We start from the raw sequence: 27,653 nt of genomic DNA, 5'->3' as shown, positions 1-27,653 counted from the left end.
CAAAATAAAAATTAAGACTACGGTAACAACGTGTTCTGTTTACTTGTGGCGTAACTGAATTTACAATATCATTGTCAGTTTAAGTGTTTATTGCTATATGTCACCACGGTTGCGCCCATAAGCACTTGCCTAAAGTGTGAGTTCTGCCAGTTTGCATGTGAACTTGTATACGCAGAGCGGCGGAAACTTCTACCATCTGCTGAATTCAATGCATGTAATTGAATTTATAGTCCACAAGTGCCAGACATCGTGTAATCCCAAGTAACACGTATACCAGAATGTCACGGGCTGCTTCTCACGACACGTTCTGCTATTAGAAAAGGAATTTTACGTATTGTTGTATGTCTAATATGATTAAAATGTAAAACCTTATTAGTATGATTAAAAATTTAAAGCCTTGAAGTCTTAAAGTAATCTTGTAAAAAATAATTAATCGATTAGCTTTTAAATTTCTTTTTTGACCATATATATATATATATATATATATATTATTAACAAAATATATATTTTAAATTCATATCATTTATAAAATTTGTTTACACTATTATTTATATGATTGACAAAGATGAGATGTATTTAATAATTAAATATAAATATATATATGTATACATTAATAAGATAGAGCAGAAAATAGCAATTGTATATACTTATTTAAAATAATGTTAACACACATAGATACAACATTTAAAATCTATTATCACATCTATTATCTTTAGAACTCTATAGTAATATAATAAATTCAAATACTTTGAGTTTCTCTATGTGTGAATATGTGAATACTTTAACGAACTTGAAGTCGATTTTTCATTAGATAAACTTTGATTGAATGTTTGTTTTTTCGCAACTTCGGAATTTTTTGTGCTAGACATTTTGACAAGTAAGCGTCAAATTCTTTCTATGTAAGTAAGTTTATTTATAATTACATCGAAAAGAATCTTGACATCAAAAGTGCTTGCATTTTTATAAAATAAATCAAAAAATTCCATAACCAATAAAAGAAACAACAGTTTTTGGATATTAATTTCTTAGATTAAACTCAAAATAAAATGTAGACTAAAGTTTTGACAATTGGTATGTGTATTTGCATTTTTCTAATTTAATTCTTTCTTGTTTTTAAAATAATCTTCATTTTAATAATTTATCTCACGTATTTTTTAAAATATATTTCTGTTAAGAAAATATCAATTCCAATGTGTTTTGTAGGATTCGTTAGATTTAAAACAACTTGTAAAATTTTCAAAAGAACACACGATAGATAGGACATTGTGTACAAATGTACATACGCACATACTCATGTACCTAGAATACATGGAGAACGCGGAGAATGCTCGCAGGAATCCAAGAGACGAGCACGAAGATGTGTTCGGGAAACATCGACAAGGATTGCATAGCGGGCATGGGTAGATGAAGGGAAGAAGAGGATAGAAACGTTAGGGTTTTCATTGGAAACTGACGACGCCTGCGGGAGCTTAGGGGGGCGAGATTACGAGAGACAGTTGGAAATCCGATCAAAACAAATGGACTGCGAAAATATTTCACCTCTCTCTTTCTCTATATATTTCTCTCATCTTTACTCACGCTTGCCATTTGCCCGAAGGGGGTTACAAGCGACTTGGATTGCCACAGATTTTTCTGTATCTTTACCGAAGACATTCCCTTCGTAGCAGTATTAGGAAAGCGCAATCTGAATACCGATAAGATGGATCACCCACTGATCGCGAAGTAATGACCGGCTCTGATTTCTCGTCTCTATCTGTCCTTCCAGTTACGCGCACGGAAACGTTTGCACGAGAATACTCGTACATTCGCGCGGGAAATACTACGGTCGATGGTGATGATATTCGAGTTCCGAAATGTCTTCGCGCAAACTTAAGACGATTGGATAGGAAATGTACAGGACACGGCAAGGATAGTATAATCCTTTTCCGAGAGTTTGTATCGAGGAATCGTTAAATGGCGGGGAAGTCAGGCAAGATGCAATTGAGCGAAACTTCACCACTCGGCGAATATTAGCCGAGTGATAACAGGATGTGATAATGCAACGGTACAAAATTGAAAATTTAATTTAAACAATCATATATGTATGAATTAAAAATCAATTTTTAATATCTTTTTAGCAATAATATTATTAGTATTTTTTTTAATGTACTATAAAAAGCATTGCCAACCTGTCAAACAAAGACAATTTATATAAAATTATTTTTTAGCAAAAATAAAATAAAATTTGATAAAAATCAAATATATGTATATGTATATGTATATTAAATTTTTATTAAATATCAATATATATATATTAAATTTTTATTAAATTTAAATTGAAATTCTATTAATGCAAAGTTTATCTCAGAATAAACACTAAGAAATATTGATTATTTATTTATCTCTGACTAATTGTAAGACTGATTAACGGTTCTTTATAAATTTAAAAACTTTATAAAAATTCTGTTTATTTAATAAAAATTATTTTAATAGTAATAAAAATTGTTTTTAAATGGCAATAATTACAAAATTAAAACTCTTTAAATTTAATACAAATTAATGCAAACTATGCATTTATTTCGTATACAGATAAAAAAAAAATTATATAAAAACCTGCTTACACAGCTTAACCTTTCTGCATTTCACGTACATCGAATTAATACTGCGATCAAGGTAATACTCGACAATAATCGTAATATTCGCCCTCTCACTCGCTAATTGCAAAGTAATGACGGTCCTCGTCTTTTCTCTTCATGTTTCTCTCACGTGTACGTCCGTGTAACCTTCCTAATGTGCATCTCTCAAATTACTATGCTTACCGATTACAACCGAAGGGAACCAGAGAGAGAAAACCATTATCACGTAGTCGACGAGTTTGAAACGTTTCCACGAGTAATTTAAGAGAAGCAGTCGCGTGACAACTAAAAGGCACGTGCTTTATCCGTCAAACACTATTCTGTGTTAAAAGTAGCGACCTTGAAACTGTCAAGTATTAAAAAGAATAAAAAAAACGGATTCACATACACGTACCAATTAAGAATCCTTTCTTTGAGAATTCTGCAGTGAAGTTTGCGAAAACTATATTGAACCGCAAGATCTCTCGAATTAACCTCTTTCACGTACCTACAAAGTTGAAATTACTTCGAGATCTAATTATTAGTTATTTTAAAAGTTTTTATCCTAAAATCCAGTTACAACACATACGCACATATATATGTAATGTCTTACATAGAGTTAACTTTATCCCTGAAATAATTGAATTTTTTTTTATTTCTTAAATAATGAATTCAGAACTGATTGAACAAACATTGATTATATTATAAAGAGGAATTAAAAAATGTGACAACTTAAATTTCTTATAATGTGATAAAGCTATTATTAATATAAATTTATGTATTGCAATATAATTTATTTTTTTTTTCTTTTTAATTAAATTACTTGACAAAAAGATTTCAAATCTTTATTCCAACCAATGATTTTATTTGCCCGTATTTAATATCAAATTCCGTAGGTTTGTGGACCTAGTTTGCAAATAGTAGAAACGTTTTCCATCGATCCATGGATCGTGATGTAAAATCCTAAATGCTTAACGCGGCGTGCGTGGCATACGTGATCACGGATACGCAAACATGCAACATTTATGCGCCACTGTATTGAAAAGTATATCCCGCCGGATATTCACTAGTTTATCAGCGAGTTCAGCGAAGCATTTTGACGATCAAATTTATTCCTTCTAACCGAATGCACAACAGATATGATGGATAGTGGATTAAAGGATTTTTGCTCACGGTTGTATGGGGTTAAGAGGATAACAGACAAAACGATTATTGTTTTATAAATCCCAATGACCTAAATATTTCCTTCAATTCTGTGTGGAGAACAATCACGTTTGATGTTATATTTATTTCGTGAAAGGTAAAATTTTAAAAATTAATATTTAGTATTTATTATTATTATTTAACTATTACTTTACTTGGTCAATTAAAATATATGTATGTGTTAAACAATATATGTATATGCGTTTTATGCTATATTTATTTCGCGAAAAAATAAGAGAAAATAAAGAAATTAATTTTTTACAATTATTATTATTTAACTGTTATTTTACTTGAGCAATTAAAATATATATATGCGTTAGAGAATCCAAAATATTGTTTGGGAAAATAACAGTCAGTTGATCTCTCGAGCTGTCACAAAAATGCCAATAATAATAAATATATGAATGTTTAATGAAATGTCAATTACACAAAAATATAAAATATACACGTAAGCTGAATATTAAAATACATTATAATAAATCATATAGAAATAATTGAACAACGTTATGCAAACATTTAAAGTAAAAAATTACAAATAATAAATTATACACAATATTATGTATAAATTATATATAATTTATATTTTATAAATTTAATGTATTTAACATTTTTATTTCCAATGGATTAACCAACAACAATTAATCTGTAATATACACATAAATTAATTTTCCTAATGTCAGAATTTTAAAATACATGTTCTATTTTGCATAACATGTATGTACATACATAAATAAAGTATCGCACCAACATTATCAGGAGAGACAGTCAGGAAGTATCTCGAAACAGGAATATGTGCCTGATGTTACGGAAATATCATAGTTTGCCCCCCTGCACGAATGACGCCCATTTTCCTACCAGGTGGTCCCCCCTCTCTTACGTTCCCCATCACTCTATCTCTGTCATACTACTTACGCCATGCAATGCAGCACATCGCATACAGATGCTATACAAAAATGAAGGCAAACCAGTCACGTGACACCATGGATAATAATAACGTCACACACGTGCGATACCCCATTTACACTTTCGATAGTTCCCCCAAAAGAATCGCTCGATTTACCAACTACTTTCGTATGTTATCCTGATCCCAGCGTCCCTTTTACTCATTCGAAGGGCGCAAACGTCGGGACGTCTAGTTTTACTTTCACCCTAAGTCAATCACCCTAAGGGTAGTTAACCCTTCCATAGGTACACATTCTTCAGATGCAATATTCTGACCATTTCAAATATATTGATTCAATTCCAGGATTATATGTAATAATTATTTATTATTTTAAAATTTATATTTATTATTACAGTTTTTCTATCTAATAAGTTTTAATTCAATAATTTAATAATTTATTAATGACTAGATTTTGTTCTCTTCTATTATTATCTATTATGTAATGTTTATTTTCATTTTAATTCATTTTTATTAGCTAAAAAAAGAGAGATAAATATATTAGTATACATAATACTATGATAAGTAATCTATAATATCGCGCTAAATAATCTCTTTCTCAGCTTATATGTATAATTAATAAAGAAGAGAAATAACGACAAAAAATAAGAAAAAAAACGTTAATTAATTTGTTGATACAAAACACATTTATAACTTTATAAATACATTATACATTTCAATTTTAATTACGCTTTACGTTGATAACATTTAGAAAAAATTGCAAAATGATAATAAAACTAGTGCTTTAATACTTATTTAAGCAAAAATTTAAATAAAATTTTAATTCGGCCTCAAGTTCATTAAATATACAGCACACATCACTAGTCCTCTTGAAAATAAATTTACATGTAATGGATCTGCTTATTCAGGTTATAGGATTCAACGACACATATATATGGATTATAGATGATAATCCGAGCCGGAAGAAAAAAGATCTTTGCGTAATGAAGGATCTTAATGCAAATTCCAAGGTAACGTTTTTATATTTTACACGCGAACATTATTTTATCTTAATATATCTTAAATAAATTCAAACTGTAGAATTAACTCTTACAATTTCTCTTTTCTTCAAATATTATTTACGCATATAAATGTATTAATATCATATTAATATATATATTTTTTCGTACATAAAAATTATATCAATAAATATTAATTACAACAATTGTAGTAGCATGTTACGTTACAAAATAATATACAAAGAAAATGCAAGTTTTTTAATAATTCACATTTTGCCAAGGAAAGATCATCTGGGCGAGTCAACAAAAACCGGTGAAACGACTTAAACGCGATTTCATCCGGTTAGAAAATCTAGAATCTGTAAAAGCTTTAACGAGAGAAAAGCGTTTGCAATTAAATGCATACGAAGCTGCATCAAATGCCATTAACAACGAGGTGGAAAATGACGCTAAATTATATAGAATAATATTTAATGACGAGCTTTGGAATCAACAATGGTACCTGGTAATAATGCTTTGCGCATTTTCTCAGTGTCGTTCATTAAATAATATTCTGTTCTCAGGTTATGCAGAATAAAATATTGATAACAAAACTGTTTTAAGATAAAATAAATTGCAAATGAAAATACCAATTATATGTATTAAAAATATGTACGTAATTTTATAAAATACATTTTTAATTTATATAAAATATTATACATTTGTGCAAAACGTCTAAACATTTTAAAAATTCAATTTATTTCAATACATTTGAATATATCAAGCTCGGAAAAATGATATCGTAAAATATTAATTGCTTTGATATATATTGTTATTATTGTTATTATTATATTGTTGAGATTCTTGAAATTTTCTTTATCAATTGTAGCAAGATGCGAAGACCGAAAAAGCTTTACCGAAGCTCGACTTGAACGTCCTGCCTCTCTATCGACGAGGGATAACTGGTCGCGGAGTGAAAATTGCTATTCTCGACGATGGTTTGGAATACAATCATGATGATCTGCGGAGCAACTACGTACGTAATATTTGTTTCAAGTTTTCTCTTCATCTCACAGATGACGAACCATGTAGCTCAAAGATTTGTTTTAGATTTTAGAGTTAGAGTATTATTCTATTTTTATATTTATGTTATATATGCTCATTATTATATTCTCCATATTGTATATATATATATATATATATATATATATATATATATATATATATATATATATATATATATATATATATTACTATAATATGCATAATATATTGTATTTAAATTATATATATTACAAAAGAATCTAAAACAATCTAAACAATTTTATTTATAAGAAGTAGTCTTTTTTGAAGAAGTTTATAGAAATTTTATAATATTGTTAAAATTTACACATTAAAATGGATAAAGAATTATTTTTGACAAATAATAAAAAATGAGAAGTGCATTATATTATTTCAAATATGTTTATATATTAGCTTTATTTATCATTATAATATTTAAATTTAGGATGCGTCCATTAGTTACGACGTGAACGAGAACGACAATAATCCTCTCCCAAGATATAACGGTAAGATAATTCCTATAAACACAAACACATACATTACATATTAAATTGTTCTCTGTTAAAACAATACATATACAATATAATAATTAATAGTATCATAAAATGATATAATATTAATATTATATAATACAATAAAATTTATAGAAAAATTATTTTTGCGTAATTATATACATATATTTTACACATTCGATTAATAAAATAAATAAAAAAATATTCACATGTAATTTTTAAATTATGATAATCTAATATACTTATAATAACTTCATAATACGTGACGAAATGTATACGTCATTAAAATTACATTCCTGTGCGGTCGCACATGGTACTTACGTTACAATATATCGGTCAAACTATGATAGAAACTACGTGATGAACGTGTCAAACTCTCGTGTAAATTGCGGGATATCGAGCAGAGAAACGCGCGTCCAGCGCATTCGGTAATGCACTTAAACCATAAACTGTCGATGGGTCACACAATTAGTTTAAAACTCGCCTGCAGAAAACTTTGCTCTTGTTCAAATTTTCAGACCATGATAAAAATTTTAATATACCTATAATAAAAATTAATTTTGCACCATTTGTGCAAATTAGACTACGTTATTTTTTCATTATGTCCAATTTTCAACCTAATGTTACTTTTATGATGCTTTAATATCGCTTTTATTATCGCTTTACTACATATATTTTGCCTTTATTTTTTTAAATTAAAATATTTAAACATCAATAATTATTGAGAAGAATTAAATATATACTCACGTGATATATTTTAATTAAAATCATCTGGTCTGGCACATAATAAATTTTTTAAAAAACAGAACTGATATTGACTTAACTGAATCTTAAATTAAATTGATAATGATTAGCTTATGAAAATATGTATAAATATTTTTACAAATAATAACTTATAGTCAATATTATTTTGCACTTGTATTTTATAAATATTAAAACATAAGATCGACATTTGTAACTCGGTCATTCGAATAATATAACAGTTACATAAGAGTTCAATCAATAAAATTTAATAAATAATTTACATATTCGTAGAAGTGTTAACGCGTTGATATTAATATAATGCACGTGAAAGTAGATCAAACACAATCAGGCATTTTGTCCTAAAATTGTAACATTCATATATTTATTGTTTCATGCACACATACATATATTACATTGTATAATTACATAGACTAAATTAATTAGGCAATATGTAATACAATATTACTTTAATTACTATATATCTAGATAAAATAAAAATTTAATAAAACTAATTAAATTTAAGTTGAGAATCAGTAGAAAATTAAAAGCAAAATTTTTTTATTCTTTTCAAAGAAGTAATAAAGTTAGATAAATAATAATTAATTTTTGTTGTTTGTATAATCAATCCGTGGTTAATAAAAGCAGTACTAAGCCCTTCTTGTTTTTATTACTTAGAAGCTGTTATTCAGAAAATGATAGAAAAGATTTGTATTCTTTAAAGAGGTCTTGTGGAATGTGGTCCTTGCTATCCAGCTACCAATTGGCTTTCAACTAGTTCAACTTTCTATTAATTTATCTTAAAGAGTCTGATTAAAAATATATTCCATCGATAGAAATATCTTTTATCTATACAAGAAGAAATCAAAAAGTTTATAATAAAGTTAGTATAATACCATTTCTAATTCTCATATAATACGCTTTTATATATACCTATATATAAAAATAAATGTTGACTGCTGTTTTGTTTCTCTTTCCTTTTATTACATAAATATGTCCAATCGTATTTTTACCAATTAATATTACAATTCGAATGAAATAATTTATACTGAATTCTTCGTTTTAAATTCAAATAAATGCGTAATGTTACGAAGTGAGATTTTGAGATTTCCTGACAGAATTAATTCCCTGTAGAACATGTTTAATTCTTCTGCCCAAGCGGACCTTGGTAAACTTTGTCGATCGGATTGAATATTACTGTTTCACAAACGTATTAGAAATTCAACTGCTCCTTAGGGGGAAACGCTCACGGTACCAAGTGTGCTGGCGAGATAGCGATGGAAGCCAATAACCGAAAATGCGGTGTCGGTATTGCCTTCGAGGCGTCCATTGGCGGCATCAAGCTTCTCGACGGCGTAATGAACGATCGTGTAGAGGGTGAGGCTTTAAGCTACAAACAAGAATCCATCGACATCTATTCGGCTTCCTGGGGACCGTTGGACGATGGGAAGACCGTAGACGGACCTCGTAAACTCGCCCTCGAGGCACTCGAACGTGGTGTAACAAAAGTCAGTTCGCTTTACTTCTAAAAAAAGTTTCTTTTTAATAAAAAAAAAGGTTATAGCTGCAAAAACAATTTAAATTTGAAGTTCAGGGAGAAGTGAAACAAATAATAAAAATTACTTTAAAAAGGTAAAACCATCATATAATCAACATTCTGTAATCAGCAACTTGCAGATAACGCACAGTGAAATTCATAATAAATATTGTTGCCTCCACGAATCGATATTATATTTTTTATATCTTCTGTTTCTGAAAGTTTCTGGACAAATAAGAAAGAAATAAAATATGAACTTTGTGAGACTTTAATCAGATAAGATTGAGTGGATTAATTTTAGAATAACAGGGTTTTTAGTCATTTAATATAATATTCAAACGTGCTTTTATAACACCTGGACTAAGCTTATTTAAACTGAATTAAACTTTAACTATGTTTTCCACGGTGATTGCTTTTTCAGACAACAGACAATCCTACTTTTTTTTTCTTTTACTTTTTTACACTTACTACAAAATTTCAGTTATAACATTTTTTGTCATATCTTGTAATAACTATTACGTATGATCCACAAACAGATCCGCTTAGCAAAGTAAATGTCTCGTGATAATGAAGTTTATTCTTATTTGTTAATAAACCCATGAGTGTATTTGCGCTTAAAAATTTGACTAAAATTAAAGAAAATTGAGAAATTGTACGAATGAAAAAGCGGAGAATGACTCACACAACATTGTTGTAGCTGCAATAGCTGAACTGAAACTCGGCCATGCCATAAGCTTTCTTTGTACGCTCTAATTTTTATCACAGACTTTATTATCTTAGTAAGTCTATTTTGTACGATTACGAAAGTGTGTCAACTTTTAATATTATCGTTGCAAAGGCTAACCCCAGCTTCAAAGAGATTTTAGCAAGATGCTCTTATAAAATGTTCCTTTCTCATTTTTTCTTAAGATTAAATATCAACAAGAAGTGTCTAACATTAGTGTGAAAAAGTAAGACACGATTTTCTTGCTTATTTACATTTATTTACATATTATTATTATTACGATTTATTTATATATTATGAGTAATTTTTGTACAAAAAACAACACACTTACATACAACATTGCACTTTTACACAAAATTATAATTTGCATTTTAAAATATTTTTTTAAGAATTTTTAAATACTTATATGTATGATTTACATTTCTCTTCTTATATTTTTATCTTCCAAAGGTGGTTTTTCATGATTTACAAATATTCACTTCTACGTAATCTGATATGTAACATGAAAATTTTATCGTCTAGTGAATAAGTCATCATTTGTTTCATATTACTTACATATGGCAACTTTTGATACTTAAATATTTGACAGGGTCGTAACGGTAAAGGTAACATTTACGTATGGGCTGCTGGGAATGGTGGCTATTCAGACAACTGCGGATGCGACGGATATGTTGGAAGTATATACACCATAGCCGTAGGATCAGTTACTCAAACTGGAAAACTTCCTTGGTACGGAGAGAGATGTGCTTCGATATTTGCTACGACATTCAGCAGCGGCGCGCATAATGATCAAAAGATAGTAAGACATATATATGTTGTATCTATTTTCCTCAGCTCGATATATTACATTAATTAAATTTAATAGCTTGAGAAAAAAATGTTGACAGTTGTGAGTGTATGCAAAGCTTTATTAATTTGAACATGTACTATATTTACAAAATTTACACTGCATAAATATTATAATTGCACATGTGTCTCTGTCAAATTTATTTAGAAAATAATAAATATTTTAATGTCCGGATCATAAATGTAATATACGATTAAAATGTTATAAGATTTTGCTCAGAGTCATTCGAATCTAATCTGTAATTTAACGTGATATTTCTTAATTACCATCGGTTCTTCACATCTGAGATTAAATTATTAGTATCCGCGAAGAAGCGAGATTCGTCAAAGAAAATACCGAATAATTTAATAGCTTTTGCGAGCGAATTTTCAGAGAAGAGAGAAAGAGATTTACATGGAACTATATGATGTTTTTATTATGATTCTCAATTAAATTCAGATAAGAGAGAGAAAATACTGACTCAGCATCGGTTTATATATGGTGATAAAAATAAAACCGACTTCTCAGCCATCATTCTCTCATCAAGCTCTCATCAATCACCTCTCGATATACTTTTATTATTAGGCACTCAGAATGTGTCACAAAAGAAGGGAGAATATATAAACAAATCGCGTTTCTTAAGATAAATATTTTACAATAATAAAATTTAATAAAATAAATTAATAAAATTTAATGATAAAATAATCTGCAATAATAAAGTTAGCGCATAATTCGCTAACTTTTTTATTTACACTTTGCAGGTAACAACAGATCTACAGAATACCTGCACAACCAGCCATACAGGTACTTCAGCTTCTGCCCCATTAGCCGCCGGGATATTAGCTCTCGTACTGCAAGTAAAGTACGATTCAGTAGCAATCTTTTTCTATTGAAACTTTTCTTTAAGAAATCAGAAAATATTAACTTGATTATGCTACAATTTATGTTCTTTTTTTAATTATGCAATCGATAAAAAAGGATGCTTTATTTTACTCTTACTTGAAACTTTTTCCCTTTCCGCAACAATATTCTCTCTTTTAACATCTACAGCTTTTGCTTTAAGTTCAAAAAATAAGAAACTAAAATGTGAAACTTAATTATAATAAATAATATAATAATTAATATATGATTATGAAAGTAATATAGAGAAAGAACTATATGTTATAAATGAGATAAATATATACAGAGAAATAAATATAAGTTAAGGAAGTATATTAAAATAATAATAAATTCATTAAGAAAATGAAAGAGCGCGTTCTCTTAATTACTTACTTTTAGTTGTTTTTAGAAGGATTTGGTCGTATTCTTTGAAACATATAATTTACATTATAATGTCTTTATTATAAAACTTTGCATTTCTCGTATTAAAATTTACCTTTTTGTTGGTTTTTAATTTCCATTTTGTATAATTCTTTTCTCTCATTGTAAAAATATAACGTATTTCGCAAAAATGTAATTTTGCAAAACATTAAATACAATTCTCTGGAATATTTAAATTATATTGTCACAAAATAAAAAAGCTTACATCAAATTATAATTTTAATATTTATTATGTTAGAAAAAAATTCTTATTAATAATATTATGTTTATTATTAATTTATAATTATAATTCATTATTATATTTATAATTCATTATTATATTTATTAATATTATATTAGAAACAAAATTTTATATCTATTCTTGAATAATAAATAGAAGTGTGCAGGATTTGTGTACAGTTTTGAAACTAAAATGTTCTAGATAGAAATTTGCATGCTTAAAACTGAAATACTTGTTCCCCGAATTTTGTTTTCTTGGCCTTCATTACATTTTAAGATGTACGACGGCGTCAAATATTTGATACACATCTGCTCTTTAGAGGTCACAGTATATTGAGTTTCAATTTATCCTCGATTAACTCAAGACTCGAAATAAAAACGTTATTTTAGCAGGAAATTATCGATATTCTAATCAAAGTTCGTACTGACAGCTTCTTTTATTTTTACAGCAAAAACTTAACGTGGAGGGACGTTCAGCATTTGATAGCTTGGACATCGGAGTACAATCCTCTCAGGTGAGCATTTCGCGAATTCAGGTCACGTGTATCTGCAATTGTGTCAGCTTAAATTCCTATTCGTACTTTAACAGAATAGGTTGCGACACTTTCGCAATGTAAAATTATAACTTTAATTGGAAAAGAAAACGATTTTTCTCAATCTATCATTAAAAATAATTATTAATATAATCGATCGTAATTAACAATAAAGTTTATGAGCCGATTGAGTGATAATTGAAACGTATATTTTTCTTCAAGCATTATTTCCTTTATATATATATATATATATATATATATATATATATATATATATATACATATATAAATAAACTTTTATTAAATAGTTATTAAAGAAGAAAAATTATATATAACAGAAAAAAATGCTATTTAATCGTTCTATTAAATGTGCTGAAATACGTGCATACAGATGGTTCTGCACATTTCTATTCGTTATTGCTTTACCTCATAATTTATATCTCATGCTAATTGCTTTCTATTATCATCTCAAATTATAGAAGCGATTGTAATCGTTTCCACAAGAACGTATCGTGTTTGCGTTGACGAGAATATTAATCGTGGTCATATTTCATGCAAATAAATTACATTTGACAGATAGTGCTAGAGAGAATCGATTTTCATTCCACAGAGAGATATCAATTTCAATCTTTGATGTAATAATATTCTTCAGAAATCCAGTTAACGCGATTGTTATTACAGAATTCTAATTACAGTGTAAATATTGTGTTACTTCCATTACGGCAGAAATTTTGACAAAAAGTAGAAATTGTAATGTCAGAGTAAAAAGGATAATTTTTCTTTTTCTTTGACATATCCATCACTTTTTTATTGTATTTATACACTTATAAAAAATTTTTTCTTACACGCGAAATGAGTTTTTAGTAATGAATAATAAATAAATTTTTAGCCATAACGTCGGATGGGTTAAGAATGCGGCTGGATTTTGGTTTAACTCGGCTTTCGGATTTGGACTTATGAACGGAGAAGCCCTGGTAATGGCGAGCTATAATTGGGAGACAGTACCGGAGAAAACTATTTGCGAAGTGCCTCAAACGGACAAGTAAGTAAATTTGCGGAATTTAGAATATTAGAGCTTAATTACGCGGTGCGTTAACGTCGTATCAAAATATGATAGCTCGAATGATAAAATATGATTAAAATTATCTAAATTCTTTTTTTATACAAGCAAATATATATTTGCGTAATTTAACGCAATTTGGCGTTAAATTATATATTAGAATAATTAAATGCTTAATTTATAACTTTTGCAGATTTTAATTATTCAAAATCACATATGCAAATTTATTTTATTTATTTTATACTTAGCCATATTTATACAAGATATTTTATTTTATGTGTTCCATTAAAAAACTCACGATCTCTACTCAACCTGATTTTTATTCCGGACGTCATATCAATCGAAAACTATGACCTCCTTTTTCAAAGAGCATTTCCGGATGCTCGAAGAAGCACGAGATAAGAAGTGCATCGTTAAATTCAACAAGGTCGTAAAAGTTCTCATTCGTTTCGATAACGCAAGCAAAGCGAGAAAACGGTGCATCTAACGGTTGAGGACTTTTTCCAAAGCATGTTCTTGAAAAAGCAGTTTAGTCGACATTCTGGAAAAAAGAGTAGAATTCTTGGTACTTATTGTTAAATCGCCAAACATGCGAATGTACATGATCATTTCGTACGAAATAGCTTTTAGTGCATGTAACCGAAAATGCGCGCTAATCTCGTTACACCGTCTCCTCTTAGTTGCTGTAATTTAAGTACATGCATGCACGCATGCTTTGAAATTTCACCTGTGTTTCATATCCCTACGTGTTTTACTTCACATCGAGTCGCGTCTGCAATTATTTTCTGAATTCGACTATGAATGCTCACAAAGCTTCATTAATTCCTGTTTCTTACATGTTGTTACGATGTTGTTATCATTATTCTCATGTAACTTCTTCGCGCACATAAAATTTAATCGCGCGCTTATAATTATACTTGTGCCGTAAAAATGAATTATGTGAGAAAATAAATGTCTATATGGAACACATAAAATAAATATTTTATGAAACACATAAAATAATAACCTATAATATAAAATGTTGAATAATTTATAATATAATCAATAAAAAGGACTTTAAGAGCGCAAAATGTAGAGACGTAAATAAAAACAATGTTTAATGAAAATGAATTTAAATTTAATCAGATGTTTTAGTCCTTCTTCAGACCATCCTTAGAGATATAAAAATAATGATTAAACAGTTGGGTCACTTACAAATGAATTCACTTGTTCCTTTTGACTTGGTGCAAACGGTTGTGTACGCATTGTCTCACATACTTGTGTTTGTGATGGGTCTTTTTTCGGCTTCTTTGTATTTTTTAATCTCGCCATTATGGCGTTACATTTGAGAGAGTACATTTGAGTATGCACTCTTACATTTTAAACTGCGTAGTGGGAGGCCGCTGGGTGACTTATTATATCGAATGTAATCGAACAATTATAAGTGACTACACTGTTTATTTATTATTTTTGTATTACCGAGGATGGTCCAAAGAAGGACCGAAACGTCTGAATAAATTTAAATTCATTTTCTTTAAACATTGTTTTTATTTACGCCCCTACATCTTGCGTTTGGCTCTTAAAGCCCCTTTTATCGATTAATTTAAGTCCTGTTATTAAGAGCTTATTAGCTTTTAGTATTAATAATTAAATTAGCTTTTATTTTATTATTTATAATATTATTTATTTTGCAATCGGAAATAGAGATAGAAATTGTTTCATAGAGGCAAGTAAATTTTGCAAATTTTAATTATACACTATAATATACCAAAGCAAAATGTACCAAAGTGATACACATTCATGTGATTTATCGATGTTGAAAACATGACAATATCCTAATATTTCGGGGAACGTTTATTTTCATATTCATATTCTTGTAACATAAACACACTACACATGCATAAATGTTGCAATACACGTATGTTTCGCTTTACAGCGATAACTTCAAGATAGTTTATGGAAAGAAGCGTCTGCTGTTCGATGCCACTAACATTTGTCAGATATTGGGGAGTGAAATTATCTTTTTGGAACACGTGGAGATCGAGGTGAATCTCGAATACTCTCGTCGCGGCGCACTAGAAATGCAGCTGTTTTCACCATTAGGTATACATTTTGTCATTTTTCAACCATTTATCATGCATTCACAATGTTTCCTACATGCATCGATTGGTAAATAGCTCGCGCGTATGCGAGAAAATTTGTCTCGTCCATATGTATCTTCTAGCAGCAAATATAGAAATAAAAATATAAACAGCATTTTTAATAAAATTTTAATTAAATTAATGCAAATTCGTACAAATTTTTTCAGCAGATTTTTCATCTAAATACACGTCTGAAAAAGTTGGTAATCTTTATTTTTATCCGACTTATAGACGTGAAAAAAGAAACGGAAAAACGAGAGAATAACCAATTGTCGGAATAGGCCATTTTACATACTTATTAAATAAGAGATCTTTAAAAATATCATGTAAGGAAAATACTCTATAATTATATCTCCGCTGAAGTCTCCGAGAATATTCTCGGAAACTAAATGCAAATGCATTTAGCTGCATTCATGGAAATCCGCTTGCCAACCAAATTTATTGAGTTCTGTTTGCTGCTGTATTTGAATTTATGAAGAGAAAAAGAATTCTCTCAACAACAAATAGATAAAACGTCAAAAAATGTAAAGAAAAATAAAACATTTGATAAATATTATTAATTGTAATAACTGAACTGCGTTTTACATTTTTTCGTGAAAATTGTGCAATACCTAAAATAATATGCATAAAAAAAAGATTAAATATATTCCATAATAAATTTTTACAAAATAAAATTTTATTAGAGAAATTTTTCTGTCTGATAAATAAACATTATCCAATTTGTTGTCTTTCCGTTCTTTTCATTTATCAATTATAAATATTGTTTAGTTTAAGGTAAACAAAATCCTATCAAAAAAAAGCAAATAAAAATGAACGTATAACTCAAACAGAATTAATACCTTCATTAATATTGCAAGTCACGTTTCTGTGTCGCAAATGCGTTTAACTGAACGAATACGTTCTTAGTCCAATTATAGGCAGAAATTCAATTTAATACTACTTGGATGCGATCTGTTTATTCGGAAAAGGATAGAATTTGATAGAAATAAAATATTTATTAATTTATTAAAACATAATTTATTTAATATAAAAATTATCGAATATTGCTGCACTTTAGTAAAACATATTACTCTATAAGAGATTTATAATTTATAAATTATGTATAATAAAAGAAAAAGAAAAATACATATTTTGGCTTCATATCAAATAAATATTTTAGACGTAAACGAACAAGAGTATATTGCAATTATCACTTTAGTCGATGCGTCGCGTTATTTAATTTTGTGCACGTTTGTTGATTGATGCTTATTATTGACAGATAAAATTGTATCAGAATATGATACAAAATAAAATATCAAAAAATATTCCAAATGTTTTTATTAAAACATAAAAAAATAGATAAAATAATTCAGGTGCATCCGAAGTACAATAATATTGAAAATTTGGAGTTTATCACATACTTTACTATGATTTCTAAATCATATATAAAATACTTATTTTGTAATAAAATATCTAGAATCTTGTTTTTCCTATCTTGTTTTTCTAAATTTCAATGGATTCATTAAATTCAAGATTGTAAACCTATTTCAAGACTATTTTAATTTTTTGCAAAAAAATATAGTACTAATAATATAGACTAGTAGTTATTCGTATCAGATTGTATACATTAAATATATATCAATCTTGTCATTAAAAAATTTATTACAATAAAATAATTTACTATATAGTATATAAAAATTTTTCTTAAAAAACAAAAACGTAAGATTCCATTTTACAAAATCTAATGTTAACTAGGTCGTATGTACATACTATTATTCACAGTTGCATGCTTGCTACGCATGCTTACAAGAAAAAAATCGATAACTCTCATACAGCTATAATTAATATTCGCACATTACGCGAAACCAGAAATGTTTAGTTATTCATAATGTATATGTGTGTATACATACACATGCACTCTTTATATAAATTTAATTTCACACTTTCATATTAACAGAATGCATCGCGATACTTTATAAGTGCAAACATAATATAAAAATATTATTATAAAGCAATATATACGTATATATATATATATATATATATATATATATATATATATATATAATGTATATATATAATACAAAATTGCATTCATGCATGATACATGTTTAATTTCTTAGGTACCACAGTTCAGATTCTAACTTCAAGAAAGCAAGATGAATCTAAAGATGGTTTTAGAAAGTGGAAGTTTATGTCCGTCGCGACGTGGGGCGAAAACCCTCAAGGATTTTGGTACTTGGACATAGTTGACAAAGTGAGACATTGAAAACATCTTATCGCATAGATTTCATTATTATATCGATTTTTTATATATCAATATATATATATATATATATATATATATATATATATATATATATATATATATATATATTAATTACAAAAGAAATCTGTAACTTTTTTATAATCAATGTTATTTAAGAAAAAAATAATGATATAAGTACTTTTATTAAATAAATATGGAATATAAATTTAATTGTAATATAATATTTGATTTATCCTTGTCGCAAAATGTATAAATTTTCTATTATAATAAGTGTTTCGCAAGATATAGGTACTTCCTCTACTTACATAGATATATTAAAATATATGTGTATACACACGAGTATATATTTTTATTAGCAATATTAGTAATATAGATAAAAAATTTTAAAATAAAATTGAATATAAAGGTACTATAGATAAAAGAATTTCTTCTCTTTGTCATCAAATGTTTTAATCACAACCTATAAATAAAAGTTTGACACAATATATATTCATATGAATAAAATCTACATATAAAATAAAGTAAAATCTGCATATAAATAAAAATATTGCAAATTTTTAAAGCCATTTTTTTAAACGTAATATAATATATACATTATACATCGTATTTCCTTCAATTCCATCAAATTTCTAAAAATGTAGATTACAAATACAGCTAATTAAGCAAATATTGATTGATTCAAATTACCTTTCTGCATATCGGCAATCGCGAACTGTACAACAATCATGTTGCATCTGTCACGCGTATTTGATAGTATATATTTGCATGCTTGCAGATAAGCTCGGAGCAAAATTATGGTACAATTGGAGAGTTTACACTGATTCTGCATGGCACGGAGCAAATTCCAGCTTACCACAGAAATGGACCGAGAATTTACAACAAAACTTACAATTAACCGTAAATAGTGTCACAACATTTGGAATTTTATTACACATTGGATTTATTTCATTAACATATTCGCTTTTGTTTCAGTACAATGTAAAGTCGATCGCAAAAAATTCTGTACAGTATAAATAAAATTAAGGTATAGAATATAATCAGAAATTAATGTTAAGTAAAATTAAAAATACTTGAACAATATTACTACGAATAGTTAATAGCGATATTTATAAATAAACTTATATTTATATTAATATTTATGCAAGCTCATGCAATCATATTTTTGGAATAAACTAATATTATTTAATATCGATTCTTTCTTCATTACATTTATCTTCCATTCTAAAAATACAATGGATTAACAACAATTGCAATTTATGTGAAGTTGCGATATATTCACGACTGCATTTCGTTTATGAGAATTTGTACATATGTATTAACAGGTAGTTAATTGCATTTCGATATCGATAGTACTAACATAATGAAATGATCAGTTTCCCAATGTATACCAGCGAGATAGTTCTGTGAAACAAGTATGGTAATGTATGTGTGTGTGTCATTTGAAGTACACATATATCTTTAATTTGTTACACAAAGTAAAGCTTACTCTCATATTCCTTTGTTGTGGCCAACTGGCTCATTTAACAACTAGCGTTAGTGGTAATGAACATTTCCGAAATTCGAAACTGCACGAAACGAGATAGCAGCTTTCGTATATACAGAGTATACTGTAAAGCGTGAATTACAACAACTGTAATTAAAATGGAGATCGCAAACATTGATTTTTTTTACAATTACGTACAGAGAATATTCAGTAACTATCATCAAACAATGGTACAATTACGTAGATATATTTACAGCAATCAAGATTTCATTTGTAAAGTGTTATAGTACATCTCTGATGTATGGAAGCCACATATTTTCGATTATTTTCTCTCATCAAAAACATAATCAGATTACTGAAAATTTTTTTAATTTGTACAATAAATTAAAGATTTTAATATTTTTTTTGCTAAAAGCATACAAATAAAAACGTATTTATTTTAGAATTTTCCAATTCGAATTTTAAAGAGAAACTTCTTTTCCGAAAATATTCGCTTTAGATATGCAATCTTTTATGCACCATCTTAAGAATCTACATATATTCGGCTTTGCAATTGTGGAATGTCGTATAGATCCAAGGATACATACAAATGTTTCCTTTTACATATACCAACGATTACCATAAGAAACCAACGGAAAAGGAAGATGGATAAATTGGGTTTACAATTTGAATCCTCTTTACAATACATAACATCTGAACTTTGTGAATTTAATGGAACAAAGCACGTATGAGAAATTATAAAAAAAGTACGATTCTTATAAAATGTAAATTTTATATGAACAATGGGAAATCTCAAAATTTTATTTTATAGTAAATTAAAAATTGTAGAATATTATTATTATATTATAACAATATAATAGTAATAAAATAACAAATTTAAAATATTATAATTAGTGTAAACATATTAGTATATATATATATATATATATATATGTATGTATATGTATATTAATATACATCTTTGTGTGTTTGTGTGTGTGTGTGTGTGTATGTAATTCATGTTTAGAATAAACATAAAAATATTGTAAAACAAATACAAATATATACATATTTATAACATTAAAGACGAAACTATGAAACTATGAAAAATCTTTCTGTTTATAGTATATTTTTGAAGGTTAAATTATTTTTATAACATTCAACATGTGTCATGTGTGTTGGAAATGCAATTTAAGAATAATATATCAAATACGTATTGAATATGACTACTAAATTTTATTAATTAAAACCTATTTTTTTAATATACATATACTTATAATTTATTTTTGTAACAATTTGTGAAGACAATCTGGCTTTATTTAATGTAAGAATAGATTTCTCTCTTTACAAGTGCTCCCATTGTGTACTTGCACGCTTTGGATATAAATCATTCGCAATGCCAGGCTGCAGGAATTGAACTTACACAAGCTCACGGGCATATTTTGCAGTGATATATAACTGCGCGCGCAAAAAGGGGCAAAATATTGCAAAGCATTATTTATTGTGATCAGTATATTCTACTTCAATATATCCTTTTCAGTATTCCTTGTTTCGTAATAATCATGGCATCCGTATCTTTCAAAGCTTTGACGACTATCTACTAAAATTATTTGCTTTGATACGAAATTTAGCGCTTGGAAAATTTAGTTTTACGATGAGTTAATTCAACAATGAGAAATTGCACTAAAACAATCTTCAAACAAGGAAAATTGTGCGTATCGTTTTAATAATATTGAAATTGCGTAGTAATATTCTAAGAAAGCATATTTCATCAAATTGAAAATCACAATAATTAAGTTCCTGATTCTAAAAGCTTTATCAATGATAAAACTGACAATTTCAAACAATTAATGTTTAAATAAATAAAAAAACTGGTAGCAATCTTCACAGAATATACAATCAATATTATGTACATTTATAAAAAATAATTTTCAGCTTGTTATTTTAGAACAAATCCAAACAGATGATAAATCAATACAAACTTTTAAAGATTGGCGCACGTGTTATAAAAAAAAGTTATCATATATTTATCGTAATATATCTTTCACTCTTCGTAGCAAACTGATCCCCTAATAAATATTAGTTCTAACCTTAACTCAAAGCCTTTCTCGGCCAAAGGTAGACAGGTACTTTATAGCACGTGCACCAGTGCTTAAAAGTTCGTATTAACCTTTTTAATATTACTTAAATATAACATGGAGGATTTTATAACATAGGTCGTAAACTGGAAATCTTTAGAGAACTTTGTAGAAATAAGAAAAACCGATTTAAAAAAATTCACATTTGATATATAAGATACAGAAGAATTTAAATATTTCTGTATTAATTTCTCAATTTATTATCTCATTTTTCTTTAATTGGGCATACACACCTACGCTTATAAGACCAACGATATGTATAGTTACGATAGTTAATTAAAGTTGATTTGTAAACTAGATAATTATAATATATTTTATTATATATATTTTATTATATATATTTATTATATATATATTTTATAAATATTTGTTTTTCTTAATAATTTAAACAATTAAAAATCTTAACTCAAAATAAATTTTATTTAACTACATTTTTAATTTTATAATTATTTTTTCCCCATTTATCTATATACAATTGAGAATTTTCAGAAACTTTGAAAAAAAATGACAGTTAACAAAATTTTCATTAAAAGAAAGTGATTTAGATATATTTTGCGTAGTCTCTAAAATATGTATTTCTCTCTAATTCTCACTAAATTAATGAAAAACTATTTATATTACTAAATTGTACACTACGCGTAAATTGGATAAACTAGATCTAAACGATATAAATTAGTGCTAGGAATAAAACAAAATTAAATTTTAGCTCATTTAGAAAAAATACGCGTGAGTGTAACAAATTATAATGAATTCTCAAGAAATTTACCCGCCCTAATCCCCTTGAAATTCTGATAACGAAATTACAAGATTAATTAGAACTGTTTAATTATTCCCCCATGCATTTGTAAATACATATATAATTTATATATACATATAAATCATATAATATTTGCTTATAGCATGAGAGGTTTGTAATTTTGTATACTTTGTATACTTTTTGCAGTAATGTTGTTTTTTGAATTTTATAAATAAATTCATAAGATTCGTAATAAAAAATTGCATTATGTCAATGTATGTGTATCATTTCTTGGAAGTCATCAAAAGAATAAAAATGCTTATAATTTATTTCAAAAATACTCTTACATATTTACGTAAGTTCTATTCTAAACAGTTAAATAATGCTCTATTATTCCATATTAAAAATGCTATTCTAAAAAACTAATATTTATGTTAAATTCATCTTATCTTGTTCGTGTTTAATTTACTTATATCTTATAGACAATTTGATTAAAAAAAAACATATGAAACAAATTGAGTGTCATGCAATATTACTTAATTATTCTATGTTTAAACATTATTACTAAAGTTTCGATTAGTAATATCAATTACATGATAATATGACCGACGCTGATAAGATCACGAATAGTAAATTTATAATAATATTATTTTCATATTAATAAGCGCAAGCAAAAGTTATCGTCGCCTACACATTAAAATACATTTAGAGTTAACAAGTCTCTTTGATTCTTTTTCATTTTGTTGCCTTCAACGTATTTTGTAAAATCTCTTTGCAATAGTGGCAGTCATAAGCCTTGTAAATCGTGCAGATATAAAAGATAAATGTACCAAAAAAATACAAATAAATACACATTGACATTGTTTTATTTTTTTCCAGTTAAAATCTTGAGCTTTATTTCAGTTACAGTGAAAACTATAATTTTTGTTATTTTTCCTACTTTATGAACTATATACAATATTTTTGATTTCACATGAATAATCGAACATTATGTTTTTTAAAATCCTTGGTCATTAACTTGATTTATTAACAAACATCAAAGAAATAGTTGGATTGGAAATAGAGCAAAAGAATAATTGTATACCTATAATAAAAAAGCATACAGGTTTTTATAATTTAAAAAATAACTAATTTAAAAGAGCTTACAATTTTTTGTAATTAAAATGTAATTAATTAATTTTAGAATTAACACTTTGACAATATTTTTGAATTATAGTAGATATGTTCTAGTTATGAATTATGAGCAAAAATTAATTAATAAAAAGATTTATAGTTCACGCTTGCCTATTGATTTAACAGTTATATGGTTGCTTCAGACAGATATTCTAATAGAACATACATAGTTATTTTCATAATCTAATTTAAAAAAAAGATTATCATATGAAAAATACTAATAAACTTTCTTCTAAGTATATATATAAAGTCAACAAAAATTAAATATATTTTTTTTAACTAATAAAAAATTTTTTTAAATATAAAAAAATATTTTAAGAAAGATTGAAATTACAAAATTGCAAAAAAATTACAAGTGCAATTATAATATCATCATTATTATTAATTAAAGCAAGAACTTTTACATTTATGCAACTGATTGTTTTAAACTGCACTTATGATATTGAATATTATGATCGAACGAGAAACAAGAAAGAAATATTTCAATCTCAAGACAATTTCAAACAATTTCCAAAGCAAATCTGAATACAAGCCAACTTGTGAGTGTTTGTAATAGTGATCCAACCCTCCATGTGGCTGCGCTGCCGTCGACCTAATAATGGGGTTGCCTCGCGGGCGAAACGGAGGATGATTCGGCCAGTAGCATGCTGCTTCTCGTAGCATGAATCTCGGTCGAGCTTTTCGTCGCTTCTATCGTGACGCAGCATTCGTTGCTTACACCTGATTTTTCAATTCCATTATATCAGTGAGAAAGATTTAGAACAGTGATTCTGCGTTATCAGAACAGTTTTGAGAAAGAAATAACACGTAAGTGAATATTTAATAGAAAATATGTATACAAAGTTTAAATTAAAAATGCACATGACAAGTGACAGAACTAAACTTAATTAATTAGTTGATATATATATATGAGCGTTTGTGCTAAAATGTAGGAATATCATGAGAATTTAGTTTATAATGAATTCTACATGACAAGCTAAAGAAACTTGAGAGTTACGTTATTTATATTTTTATTTCATAAATATAATTGTATACTAAATATATATATTATATATATATATATATATATATATATATATATTTATTTAATTATTTATTTATTTATTTATTATGATAATTAAAGAAAAAAAATGTTCTCGAATACACATTTTATGTATTCTACAAATGAAAAGTTGTGACAGAAAAATTTGTTGTGCATTTTACAATTATAATTATGATTTAATTAGAGTACAAAGAGATAGAACATAAAGACTATTGAAGACGTCATGTGACACTTGTTAGTCATACCACGTCCTTTTCTCACACATTCTCGCATAGCATTCATGTTCAAGCCAAACTAATTAACCGTCACAGGAAACAACCCTGCTCAATTTAACAGATTCTGTAACAGGTGACATGTCATGTGACTTTACGAAATAATTAGAATCTATATTATGGCGCTTCTCAACTTCGTACTTGTCTTCCTTGCCGTTACATATCGTAAAAAATTCTGAAAAAGTCTAAATACTTGTAGAAAATGACAAACTCTAATCTGAAAACAATCTCTTCTATGAGCTATATGTAAAGATTCCTATAAAAAAAAAATTATATTTTCTCTCATAAATTTAAATATTCTCAAAAATAATTATAAAATAAAATTTTATAAAATATAAATCATAAAATTTTATTTAATCTGATATTATTTTTGTAAAAACTCCTCTTATTATTCTCGAAAACTTATCTGATTCTTTATTTCTTTTTTCAATATCATTCTATTAATATTTCTTAGTCGGTTAAAAATAAAATGTTTTCCGAGAACTAAATGTCTATTAATTTTATTTTAACACAATTATTTAAGACTATCAAATCATTTAATGTGGAAAATTAATTGTAAAGTATTATCAAATCTCCGACGGAGGAAAAATCTACTTTAAATCAATCAATAAATACATCTACAAATTTATAGACATTGATTCAAAAGATATTCTGTGTATATGGCAGTACATATTAGCATTATTTTAAAATGAAATATATATAACGCGTAGTGAAAAAAGCACAAACTTTAAAATTATAATCTCTTAAGAGATTCATAAAATATCTGCTAGTTTTGGAAGCGGCAGTTATTGTTAGAACGCTTTAACACGGAAGTATATTTATAAAGTCAGAATATCAAACTTTTGGTAAAAGCGCAAACCATGATTCCTGAGAATTAATCCCAGCATGATAATCCTGAAATTGAAAATTCCATGCATTCCGTCGCAAGAGAGAGATTAAGCGTACGCTCTGTCATTTTAAATAATGTAAAAGCAGAAATCATTCCATAAATCGTAAAAATATTAAGAGAAAATAAAATTATATATATAATCTTTAAGTTTTACCTTAGATTATTCATTTCAATGACTTTAGTTTGCGAATAACTAAAATATAAAAAACAATTGTTGAAATGTTGAATATTTTCAATTTACTTATACTATATAACACTATTTTATATATTATATTATTACAGCCGGCTTGTGAGGATATCGATTATTTGCAATAACATTATATATCTTTTACAAAGAAAAATGTTTCTTAATAAAAAGATTAAGAGTTGAATATTTCCTTTTATAACTACAGATAGGTTGAAGATTAGCATAATAACAAAAAAGACTATCACAACGAAGCAAGTCAATAAATTGTGCCTCATATTATCAAGATATTACATTAATTTATTTAAAAATTAAAATTACAAAAAAAAACAAAATTAAATTAGAAATAACGCTAAACTTTTCTAAAAGAAAGATTTTATTTTTGTAACAAAACATAATTTTATTCCTTTTTCGCTGTAATAGAAAAATAGCCCGCATTTTCAAATTATCTGTAACAAAACTGTACTCTGTCCCATTTCAGGTATATGTACATATTTTACTAGATCGATCCTCATTTTATCAGGATATATCAGGATATATGGTTACAGAGAATTAAGTTAGCGACCAAAATTTAGGTATTGGAACAACCAAGTAATATTTTGCGCGAATATATCTGCATGAAGCTAACGAGCAGAGATAATATGTGGTAGTAGTGTTAAAATAATTTAAAAGGGTTGCGTGTATACATACTCTAATTTGTAGCTCCCGCCCTTCAGCTCGTACATACACACGATACATGAACGATCCGTTGCCAAACTGACCGACGCTTGTATTTCACCTGTCATTTTACATTTACATCAATAATCGACAGCGCACGAAAACTCGGAAATTGAAACTAGCGAAGACATATAAGTGATCTGAGTGAATTGCACAAGGGATTCTACACTACTGTTATCGAGAAAACTTTTACAAACTTTATATACTTAAAATTCAAATTCAAATTTTTGTAATTATTAGAAAGAGCGAATCACTATCTTAAATTATTTTGCTCAACATCACATTGCTCAATAAATATATAAAGTTCGAAAAACTTCTCTTAATAGAGACGCGTATATTTTTATAGTATATTTTTATAGAGAGGCACACGTGAGAGATAAATAAAAACATCATATAGATTGTTCTCAGCGCTTTTCCTATCGAGAGGTCGGCATTTTCAAAAAAACATTCTGAATGCGAGAAA

The 27,653-nt window shown here is 27.3% G+C and overlaps 2 protein-coding genes across 6 annotated transcripts in view; both read left to right on the top strand.

The window, feature by feature from the left end:
* Nucleotides 1–19,472, top strand: part of LOC140665889 (neuroendocrine convertase 1) — a 28,553-nt gene extending 9,081 nt beyond the window's left edge. Inside the window, exons 3-14 of the mRNA XM_072892477.1 lie at nt 5,607–5,708; nt 5,983–6,201; nt 6,565–6,711; nt 7,183–7,243; nt 9,227–9,498; nt 10,841–11,050; nt 11,839–11,939; nt 13,066–13,131; nt 14,039–14,191; nt 16,125–16,291; nt 18,432–18,565; nt 19,353–19,472. Of these exons, the coding sequence (XP_072748578.1) occupies nt 5,607–5,708; nt 5,983–6,201; nt 6,565–6,711; nt 7,183–7,243; nt 9,227–9,498; nt 10,841–11,050; nt 11,839–11,939; nt 13,066–13,131; nt 14,039–14,191; nt 16,125–16,291; nt 18,432–18,565; nt 19,353–19,472 (1,752 nt within the window). The remainder of the gene's footprint in view (nt 1–5,606; nt 5,709–5,982; nt 6,202–6,564; nt 6,712–7,182; nt 7,244–9,226; nt 9,499–10,840; nt 11,051–11,838; nt 11,940–13,065; nt 13,132–14,038; nt 14,192–16,124; nt 16,292–18,431; nt 18,566–19,352) is intronic.
* A 5,217-nt stretch (nt 19,473–24,689) lies between these two features.
* LOC140668235 (uncharacterized) overlaps nt 24,690–27,653 on the top strand; it is a 29,325-nt gene continuing 26,361 nt past the window's right edge. For 3 of the 5 annotated variants that reach the window (XM_072897093.1, XM_072897103.1, XM_072897073.1), the window contains exon 1: nt 24,691–24,893. The gene's annotated coding sequence lies outside the window, so the exon portion shown is untranslated. Of the gene's footprint in view, nt 24,894–27,653 lie in introns of all 5 variants that reach the window. The other 2 variants (XM_072897112.1, XM_072897083.1) reach the window with 2 other exon arrangements.

This window comes from Anoplolepis gracilipes, chromosome 1, assembly GCF_047496725.1.
Source record: "Anoplolepis gracilipes chromosome 1, ASM4749672v1, whole genome shotgun sequence".
NCBI lineage: Eukaryota > Metazoa > Arthropoda > Insecta > Hymenoptera > Formicidae > Anoplolepis > Anoplolepis gracilipes.
This window is presented reverse-complemented; position numbering and strand designations above follow the sequence as displayed.